Source organism: Megalobrama amblycephala, linkage group LG14 (genome assembly GCF_018812025.1).
Source record: "Megalobrama amblycephala isolate DHTTF-2021 linkage group LG14, ASM1881202v1, whole genome shotgun sequence".
NCBI lineage: Eukaryota > Metazoa > Chordata > Actinopteri > Cypriniformes > Xenocyprididae > Megalobrama > Megalobrama amblycephala.
In genome coordinates, this window is record NC_063057.1 from 46,918,423 (window position 1) to 46,929,998 (window position 11,576).

Below are 11,576 nucleotides of genomic sequence, written 5' to 3' on the forward strand. Positions count from 1 at the left end.
AATGCTGGACTGTCTGGACCAAGAAAGGGCTACTCTTTGAGAAAACAAAGGAAATTAACATTTGAACTCTCTCTAAATTAGCATCCCCATTCGAAATGCAATCACGCTGAGTCGATCACACCTCAGCATTGCCTTAATCTACATTTCCCTTCCTTCACCCCCTCTTCTACCTACATGCGGAGATGACCTGAAATTCACCCAAAATCTATATATGGTTTAATGTGAACAGTTATCATACAACACTATACATGTTGGGTATCATTTGAAATGTGCGACTGGTACAAAGGTTTCATTCCCACAGAAGTAAACCAGAAGGTAATAAAGGTTTAAAGGTTTTAGAGATATTTTGCTCTCTGTAATGGGTGTGTCCACCTTCATAGGGTCTTTAATGCAAATGGACTTCTGTCCCTAAAAGGTGTCCTACTCAGTCTAGGACCCTGATTAATGCAAATTTCCATTGTGAACTCATAAGAAGTTTCAGTCTTGGTCTGAGTATTTAAAGAGATGTTGCAGGAGGCTCGGTAATCAGATCAGCCCATTTTGCTGAGTCTCCAGGACACAATTTACTAAATGTCAGGTATGCATCTTACTCTATTTCTGAGCATTTGATGTTTTGTATTGATCATCTTTGAATTGATTATGTAATTGGCATGATACACTTACCTGACTAATAAATTGTTACATTTGGCTTTATTCTGACTTACTCTGAAATTATTGACTCTAGTAGATTACGATGTATCCGTTGTCACCACAAATCTACAACCAGGGTTAAGTACATACTAGATCTCGGATTGTATGGAGCATGGGGCACATCTGGCGAGATATTAAGTTTCTGACTAACTGCTTGACTTTAACTAAGTTGTTATGCAATCACATTCACTATATGGGGCTAGACAAAGGTGTACTGGTCATAACCTCTGGCCATTGCCTCTGTTATATAGTTATATTATTAACTATATTGGGCCAGATAAATTACTATCGAGGGGCAACATTACCTCATAGTACTGGTCATAACCCCTTATTATTATCGGAGCTTTAACTAAATTGTTATATAGGCGATTGTAATTGGCTTTTAACAATAGCAAGCATGGGCAGCATTGTTAAATTGCTTTAGCCATAACCTCTGGTTATTGATCAGACTGGCGAGTTTGTGATCGTGGGCCCGCATAACAGCTGGTGCGAGGACCCTGTGGGACTCTGAGAACCGAATGAATGACTACAATAAGAGTAAAGAGTTAAATAGAATAATCAAATGTCTAGATAAATTGTCAATAATCAATTGGCATTCTAACCTAAAGTCAGATAAATGCTTAATTGGAATTAAACTACTTTGCCACACTGAAAAGACCAAACGCGCAAGAAACCTTCCCCCTCCTGTGGGAAACTGCCGTTGGGCCGATTGGGCGGGCCTTACAAGAGTGAAAGAGATTTTCAACATTGAATATTTTCGTTAATACATTTTTTAACCTTAGTAATCTTATTTCTATTTTCTGTGGTAATAACCACACTTTTCTCCCGCAAATAAATCCAATGACACAAAAACATAAGGTACAGTAGCAATTTCTCGAATAGCTCTATTATTCTTGGGATTTAACGAAAAACAATGTTACCAACATAAGATTTTGCATCTTTATATATATATATATATATATATATATATATATATATATATATATAGTTAGATGAAGATCATTAAATTTGCATTCATAATGTTGCTATCATGACATATCTTCAACTATGCCTATATATGTCACAGAATAATTTTTATCTTTCAGATGAATCCTTTTAATTTGGATTCTGCTTTGTTTGTCATCGGTTATTCAATTATTAATAATTAACTAATTGTCACAATTCAATTTTAAATAGAATAGTTGATTTAGTATTTTACATTAACAACACTTTTTATAAAGATATAAATATTAATAAAAATGATATTAAAAGTAAAATATACATTCTGTAAATGTTTAACCGGGGGGCTTCTTACCCCAGGTAGGGGGCAAACTTACCCCTGATTACCCCTTAGCTGATTTGTCAGCTTTCTTTCCATGTAACACAAATGATCCTGAATTTGTCAATAAATTCTAAAATTTATCTTCAGTTATGTAAATCTGGGTACATTTAGCAATATAGGGGGTTGAATTATGTATATGATGTATATTACAGTGTTATGATTAACTATTTGCCTTTCTTCACTGACTTTCTATGGGGCTCAAAGCATTTCTATGAATGTTGGGTTTTAGAAGGCAGCTGTCTGACTAGGATGGCAAATGGGAACATGGTTTGTGTAACATTAGCAACACTTTATTAGCTGTTTGATAATGTAGTCAAGCAAAAGGCTAAACATATCAATTACCACAATGTGTCCGGCATAGAGAGCAATACATAAAACGCATTACCATTCTGATACATCGACTTGTAGTGGAATAAACCAGTATTTCCTCTTGCCATTGCATAGCATTTACTATAGTAAAGTTGAGTGAGTGGATCAGCTATTCTGAGCTGGTGTGATTGAGTGGAGGCGAGCACTAATATGCATATTCATGGATCCACATATAATAGATTCTGTTGAAAACCTGTATGAAAGCTGCATCCAAAACCACCCACTTATTCACTAATCCCTATATAGTGCATGGCAGTTGAGTGCATTATATCAGCAGAGAGTGAACAAAAATGAGTGAATTTATTTGGATAACTGCGAAACTAAATAACTGAAGATAATGTACTTCCAACTCCTCTAACATACAATTTTACTAATTCAGTTACCATTGTTTCTCATAAGAATTGGGAGAACTAATCTTCTTTTTTTCCTTTTTTATTTACAGCTGGATGTTGCTATTGTAAACAACCCCCCGTCGGCCCAAAAACGGATTCCGTCGGCCTGGGCGAAGGTATAATGCGTGTATGTCTTTTCAGCACCCCTGTGAAGTTCACTTTAATTTTTAGAACTTAGTTTCAATTTTACTTTAGCTGTGCGATTAATCTGCCTCCAGTTTCAAATGATTATTACTCTTAGATCGTGTTTCTAATTAGGAATTAATCATTGGTCATGTAATAATTTAGATATTTGTTTATTCTGGGTATCCCGTACTTTCACTTATTCGTTCATTTATGGACCAATATTGCACAGGAAGTTACACTGCCTGATTACGTACTTGTCATGACACAAATTAATCGGTTTCTGATACTTAGTCAGAGGTTGCAGAGTTTACTAATGCATTTGAGTCGAACCGACCCATGCTTGTTCATACAAAAACGCAGTATTCTTAGTCACGGTACTGCAACTTGCTAAGGGTGCGTTCACACTTGTAGTTCAGTTTGTTTGGTTCATTTGGTCTGGACCAAAAAAGAAAGAAAAAAAAAACATTTAGTCCTGGTCCGATTAGTGTTCAGATTGGCAATTTTATCACCGAAGCAAAAGATTCCAAACCTAAAGGCATAGGGATACATTCACAACGTGATTGGTTGGATTTTATGACGTATTGCCTATTTTGAGACGGAACTTACCGAACATCCAAAACACATGTTGTGTGCTGAGGTAAATGCACTAGTGTGTGTGTAGTCTGCATGTGATGGTATTTTGGCCAGCTGGGAACTCGTGGAGAGCTTATAAAGTGTGTAAAGTAGTCAAAACAGTGGCAGGAATCCATACATCACACACACAAACGATCTGCTGCGTGGAGACACGCATCTGATGCCTGTGATGGGCAAACTCGCCACTATGACAAGAAAAACCGACATGCGTGAGGATTCTGTCATTTTAGGGTCTCGTCTTCCTGTTTTTGGTTCGTTTACATGTCTTTGGTCCGTGTTGCGTTCATATATCATTCGAACCGCATCAGAGTTCGTTTGGAAGCGGACAGAGACCCATCTTTTCAGCGGTCTCGGTCCGCTTGTTTGGTGCGCACCAGGGTTCGAATGGCAGCGCTCACATATGTTCAAATGAACCACACTAACAGAGCAATCGCACCAGGGTTCATTTTAATCGAACCAAACATGACAAGTGTGAACGCACCCGGTCCACCTGATGTGCAACATGCTTCTTCCATTGAGCCTACAGTTTGATCCTGACACAGATTTGCGGACTCCAATAATCTACTGGTCATAATGATTTCGGAAGAATCCAGAGTAAATCAAATACAACATTTGTCAGGTAAAAATGTATCATGCCAATTACATAGTTAGACAATTAGAAGCCAATTCAGAAATAATAAATACATAACATCAATTGCTCAAAGAAGAGGGATGAGTGAGATGAGAAGTTTGGGCAAGGCGGTGTCCTACCTATTTCTTTGAGATCTTTCTCCAGATGAGTTTTATTGCTTTATTGCAGAGTGCTTGATCTCAGCTTTTGTCTTAGGAGGAAAATCAAGTCTTACACTATTTTGTCAATATGTAACTTTTGTAACTTTTAATTCGAACACTTTTTTATCATGAGCCGGGTTTGATTTTCCTCTTGTTTTTTCCCTTTTCCCCTGCCTTCATTGCTTATTTGTTTCAGCTGTTTGTCATTTCTGTCGGCGCCCGCGCTTGTTCGCGTCCGCACCTGTTGTGTGCCTTCGTTGATTGTCTTGGCTATTCTCCTTAGTATGCAAATGTTCACACAAGCTTCAAAATACATCAATGAAAGATTCTTGACAATGAACACCAGATTACAACATGAATCCAACAAGCTAAGGAGTACTTTATAGTCTTGTATATACACATGTACACTCATCTAACATCTCCAAATACAACACCATGATCTAACAAAACACCAAAAAAACATTCATTTAAAAAACACTTACAGACAATGCCTTTTCCAAGAGTAAATGAAGTGTGGATGGAGATTGGTATCATCTGTGTGCACTCTCAAACATCTTACACAAAATGGCTGAATAGCACATGCTCTGCTTAAATATAGACGTCACCACTAAAGGTCGCTAAATTGCGAAACTGGAGCTGAGAACAGCATATGTCTCGTGGTCCGTCTATCTGAGCCCTCTGTCTGCTAGCCTGGTCCCTTCCATCTGCCAGGCTTTGTGCTTCTCCATCTACAGCCTGAGGCACGTCCAGATCGGCCACCAAGCTCCGGTGCTCCGCAAGCTACCATCAGCGAGTGAATTCCCTTTATGTTTTCCTGTTTCCTCCCAGTGTGATGACGCCTGGCAGTCAGTTTTTGTTGGACTTTGAACTGCACTCTGAATAAAATCGCTCCTTTGCTTTTGGGTCTTTTGCTGACACACAACATTTTTAACATTATCTTTGATTAATGCATCCTGTTATGTTGACATAAATATAATTACTTACCATTTTACACAATATAACACATTTTACTTTTTATTCTTTCAGTCTGGCACTTAAGCTCCATACTGTCTTGTACCTGGATGGGAGAAGTGACCTGCTTAACAGACAAACAATGACCTACCTCATTAACACCCTCCATGAGGATCGTCACGATGGTTGAAATTCTGGTCTTCATATTCTGGCTGGCAAGTGCCACTTCTTACCGGGTTGTTTGCAGAGCATTTGATATGCCCCATTCAGCAGTCCACATGATTGTCTCAAAAATGATCCTCTGTATCAAATGTAAAGTAATCCACTTCCCATCTTCAGAAGAGCTTGAGGAAATCAGCACAGGCTTTGCAAACCTGGCTGGCACTGTCCTGTCTTCAGTTCAGTTGCTGGTAGCATTGATGGCTGTGACATTAGAATCAAGCCTCCATCTGCTGATTCTATGTGCTAATTAAACAAAGTTATTTTAGTCCATCCAGCTACAAGCACTCTGTGACCACCAAGGTAAATACCTGGACATATTTATGGGTTATCCCAGATCAGTCCATGACTCAAGGGTGTTCAGGAACAGGCCAGTCTACTTGTAGGCACTGTACTGTGACCATGATGGTGGTCACTTTTCTACAAGGCCCTTGAAGTCAAGCCAGAACTTACTCCAGAGGTCAGCACTTGTACTATACTGCCAACATTTGCATCACAAATGGTGACATCAGGGAGCCAGAAGAAGGAAGTTCTCAGTTTTTTCTTGGTCTGAAAGGTCAAAGGAAGTAGTCAGCCACAGGGCAGGCCTCTGGCCAATCAGTTTCTGTCCTTTTCACGGTTTCACTTTTTACAGTTTAAATGTGGTTAAAATGAGAACTGGGTGTATGTTACTTCAAGACCCATGTTTGTGGTTTCCCCAAGCCTTGCATACATGGGGAGAACGATGGAGGTTAAAGGATTAGTCCACTTTTAAATAAACTTTTCCTGATAATTTACTCACCCCCATGTCATCCAAGTTGTTTATGTCTTTATTTTGTCAGTCGAAACGAAATTAAGGTTTTTGAGGAAAACATTCCAGGATTTTTCTCCATATAGTGGATTCCAAAATATCGTGAAAAAATGAAACTGGCGCAGCGTTCGTTACGTAAGTAGAATAGGGAAGGCGTAGAACATTCAGCATAAGCGTTTTGAAGAATGCGGAAACGGGAAGTACGTTCAAGGCGATATTTTGTGTTTATAAAACATAAACGGTTGTATTTTTTTCGAAAATGACCGATCCTTTCGCTAGATAAGACCCTTATTCCTCATCTGGTATCGTTTAAAGCCCTTTGAAGCTGCACTGAAACTGTAACTGAAACAACCTGTTGGTAGCCGTTGAAATCCACTATATGGAGAAAAATCCTGGAATGTTTTCCTGAAAAAACCTTAATTTCTTTTCAACTGATGAAAGAAAGACATGGACATCTTGGATGACATGGGGGTGAGTAAATTATCAAGAAAAGTTTATTTAAAAGTGGACTAATCCTTTAATATATGCTGTGCTATTCTGTTCTGTTTTGTACTTAAATACAAGCATTAATGGTAACCTGTGTCATGTGGATCATTTATAACACACTATTGGTTACAACTGCACTGCAAGCTGTCTTTAGACGTAAACAACTGCCTTTACATTTAGAAAATAATCTGGAAACAGCTCTTTTGATGTGTGGAGTGAGAGGAGAGAGGTTGCTGCAGTGGCTGTGAGAGTGTATTTTGTGCAATACCATTATGCAAAATATGCTCAACGTGACGGTCACAGCCCTTGCTGTCCCGAATAAAAGAGAACATCACAATCGAGTGAAGGGATTTATGGAAACTGTGGTTCCTAATTATTGTGATCCAACATTTCCCTTGCATCAGATGAAGGATAATCCACTTCTTACCTCTGAGACTGTGATATGATCTATATGACCTTATTATTTATATTGTGAGTTTTAGGCTTATCATTATTGCTGATCACTGTTATTGTGCAATGATATTGTAATATTTACCATTATATAATCAGAGGACAATTGAAAAGTTTATGAAAATGTCACTCCAAAATATATAAATATGTACAGTACTTTTATGTTAAATTCATAACCATTGTACGAGCTGTCTCTTTAATACTGCGTGGTTTATATACATGTTGCTGCTGATTGGGCTGATATTTTTGACACACCTACCAAACAAGAGAAAACGTATCTCAAACCCGTTGCACACCATTTCCAGGAAACATGTCGTTCAACCCGTAGCAAAATGTTGCGCACCGGTTTGAGCTTGAACGTGCCCCAGTTCTGCTGCTCCTCATCCTGGTCATCAATTGCTTTTATATGACTTATTTACAAAGCCAGGGAAAAATAAATCAAGGAGGATAAACACACAGTCACAATTAATTTTGCACAATTAATAAAACATATTGCAATTTTACATATTGTTGCATATTTGTCTGTTGCCCTAATAAAGGTTTGTTTTTATTGACAGCCTTGTTTATTGTATAATAATTAGTTTTTGCAAATGGAAAAATGCATCAAAACATCAATTTAAAATGTCTTGTTACTGAAAATAAAGTTACCAACTCCTGGTATAAATGGTCTATGTTTTACACAGAATCTCACATTTAAGATGTGCCACAAACTCTTTCATTGAAAGATATTTCAGCTCATCATTGCATTTTAATATGCATTTCTCTAAGATTTTAGATATAATTTTATTTATTTTTGCTATTTGTGTGTGTTTTTGTATGTAAATTTCTGTACCCGTTTGAGATTGTGTGTGAACGGGACTTCTATTTTGGTCTGGCGATGTGACATCATAAGGCTACCCCGCGTCTGTTTGATTAGGCTGAAGAAGGTTTGTGATTTTACACATTTAAAGTGTTTAAATCAAAACATATAGTTCAGTCAGTTATAGTTTTTAGAGGCGATCTAAAATGAATTATGTATCATTGAATGGACAACTGTATCGCTTTATCTAACATTAATAAACGTTATTTTTGTGAGTAAAGTGCATCCACACACGAGTAACTGCAAAATGTGCTTATCATTTCGCTTCGTATATCGTGAATCAGTTCATCGTAAACACGAATTCGTTCACCGAAGAAATGTTATGATGATAGAAAATGAGGTTTTTGATACTCCGAGTCAATTGAATCAAATGCTTCACAAAATGATTCAGTGATTCGAATAGCTCGATTCACCGCACGTTGACGACACATCATGGTCAAAACAGTGTAAACAGAAACACAAACGTGCTTTGAAAACTTTTACAAACCAACTGCAAATATTTTTATGAAAGTAGAATCTATTAAATGTCTACAATTCATTAAATAACTATAAACTCATAATTAAATATGAAGTATGTATAATTTATGTCCTTTTAATAATTTGTACAGCTAGTTAAGTGTTTTTTTTTTTTTTTTGGTTAATCAGGTTAAGGCCATTAACGCTCACTCTGACTGACTCTCTTACCAGTGCACTGACTACTGAACTAGGGAGCTGATTGAGACGCACCCAGATATTTAGTTTGGATTCATTTTCTTTCTGTTAATTATTTTCATCTTAAACATGACAGTGTCCAAACACACAGAAAAACTCCCAGTGAAGCAACAGAGATCCATGTGACATAAAGTAATAAAGATGGTGTTTATTAAAGAGGAGAGTGAAGACATGAAGATTGAAGAAACATTCAGAGTGAAACAAGAAGATACCAAGGAACAAACAGGTTGGTTTTCATTCTCAAAACTCAGTCATTTGATCCTTTATTAAAATGTCCACCTCTACAGAAATGAATGATATTATCAAATGAGTGTCCTAATTTAAAGTGGTTAAATTTACATACTTCACATACTTTTGAAAATCCAGCGTTTAGAAAAGATGAAATACCTCTTAGTCTCCTGGAAATCCAATAAAATGCATCAGGTGACGACTTGGAAACTCCTGAGGTGTTTCCAATTTTGTGTTTCATATGCATCAGGCGTTCATCTAATGGGCTGTGGGTGTGACATCTTGCCACTTAAGTAAATAATTATACATGAAATATTGATCTGAGTATAAATATTTTATTAGCTCTTAAAATGCGAGAGCAGTTGGTTCTCATGCTGGCCAAGAGAATGTTGTGGTCTGTGTTGTCGAAAGATCTAATAGCACTAGAAGAAAGGTGTAACTTTAATCAGGACAGTTTCTGTGCTACGATAGGGTTTAAATACTAACGGAAATTCCATTTCTTTGCAAAACTGAACATTGCAATTGGTCTATAATAAACCAATTATCCTGGGTCAACTGATAAGGGTTTTGATATTTGCTAGCTTTCTTGGACTGCAGGTTTTTAGGTGTGTCCTAAAGAAAGTGAATGGTTAACAATATTGAGAAGAGTTTCTGAGATTACAGATTCTGAAACAACTTTTTCACTTAGTGCATATAGGATCTAGCATACATGATGTTTAGATGCTTTAAGGTTGGTTTTGAAGTGTCTTGCCTTGTGAATATAAACTGGTGTTAACTTGTATTTGTCTCTTTTCGCTTTAGACCTGATGCCGCTGAAAGAGGAGAGTGAAGAACTAGAAGAAATAGAGAAAGATCACTATGAGAAACATCATGATTTCATGACTGGAAAAATACCCAGAGAGACTAAAAAGACCAAAACTAACTGTTACTTCACCTGCCATCAGTGTGGAAACAGTTTCACTCATAAACAAAACCTTGAAGTCCACATGAGAGTTCACACTGGGGAAAAGCCTTTCACCTGCCAACAGTGTGGAAAAAGTTTTACTCAAAAACAAAACCTTACGGTCCACATGAGAATTCACACTGGAGAGAAGCCTTACACATGCCGTCAGTGTGGACAGAGGTTCACACATAAAAAAAACCTTAATACCCACATGCGGATTCACACTGGAGAGACCGCTTTCACTTGCAAACTGTGTGGCAAGAACTTCTCCCGAAAAGAAATTCTTAATGCCCACATGAGAATTCACACTGGAGAGAAGCCGTTTATATGTGCTCAGTGTGGACTGAGTTTCACACATAAAAAAAACCTTAATACTCACATGAAAATTCACACTGGAGAGAGCACTTTCAACTGCCAACAATGTGAAAAGAGTTTCACTCAAAAAGGAAGCCTTAAAAATCACATGAGGATTCACACTGGAGAGAAGCCTTTCACATGCCCTCAATGTAGAAAGAGTTTTGCACATAAAGGAACCCTTAATTCCCACATGAGAATTCACACCGGAGAAAAACCTTTCCAATGCTCTCAATGTGGAAAGAGTTTTACCCATAAAGGAACCCTAAATAACCACATGAGGATTCACACTGGAGAGAAGCCATTCATGTGGTCAGTGTGGAAAGAGTTTCAGATTTACAGTAATTCTTAATCACCACATGAGAATTCACTCAAGAGAGAACTGCTTACAATGCTTTTGAGAAACACAGCACTGCACATTCACTCTCTATGAAGGCGATTTAATTGTAATAAGTGTAAAAGAAAATATATATTTATATCATACTTACAGACACATAGGAAAAGTCATGCATATGTGAGACCCTGGCCAGAGGAGGACTGGCCCCCCGACTGAGCCTGGATTCTCCCAAGGATTTTTGCTCCATTTCTGTCACTGATGGAGTTTGAGTTCCTTGCCACTGTCGCCTCTGGCTTGCTTAGTACTTAATATTCAGCAAATATTATTGACAGACTGCACTGACACTAGTGAACCTACTGAGCTGGATGATAAGATTACTGTTTTCTCCAGAGCTGCTTTATAGATTAATTGAACTCATTCCATAATTGATGAACTTCACTTGGTTATTGAACGGAGCTAAATAAATACAACTGATTTCAACTGAATGTTTACGATTGTCTTTTTATCACTGTAAAGCTGCCTTCAAATAATCTATTGTATAAAGCGCTATGTAAATAAAGGTGATATGACAACTTGACTATTTCTGTTCTTTTTGTGGAAAGAGTTTTGAATGGCTCAGCTCTTCTGAAAACGGCTTGCTGGTGGCATTTGAAAACGCTTTGGAGGCGCAGCATTTTTCCAGCTGAGACACTTTGGTTGCTATGATGAAACATCTTTATATAAAAGCATTGTGAATCCTCATATAAAGTTTTTTTCTGATTAAACTTCTTAGACTATAAATGTAAGAATGACACAGTGAACAGTTTCTTGATGCATTTTCCATCACATGCTGAAACGTCTGTTTATGCAATGCACTGTCCAAAGCATGTGAATATGAGGCAGGATACACATTGGCTGTTGTTTGCAAAGCATCTGTCTTCATTTTCTAATACTGAATTGTTCACAC

At 37.5% G+C, this 11,576-nt stretch overlaps 1 protein-coding gene across 1 annotated transcript; it reads left to right on the forward strand.

Moving 5' to 3' along the window:
* The first annotated feature begins 7,742 nt into the window (after window positions 1–7,742).
* On the forward strand, window positions 7,743–11,207 carry LOC125245872 (gastrula zinc finger protein XlCGF8.2DB-like). The gene is made up of 3 exons (XM_048156682.1): window positions 7,743–8,124; window positions 8,845–8,994; window positions 9,798–11,207. The coding sequence occupies exons 2-3, from the start codon at window positions 8,910–8,912 to the stop codon at window positions 10,643–10,645; spliced, it is 933 nt and encodes a 310-aa protein (XP_048012639.1). The 5' UTR covers window positions 7,743–8,124; window positions 8,845–8,909; the 3' UTR covers window positions 10,646–11,207.
* Window positions 11,208–11,576: the final 369 nt, after the last annotated feature.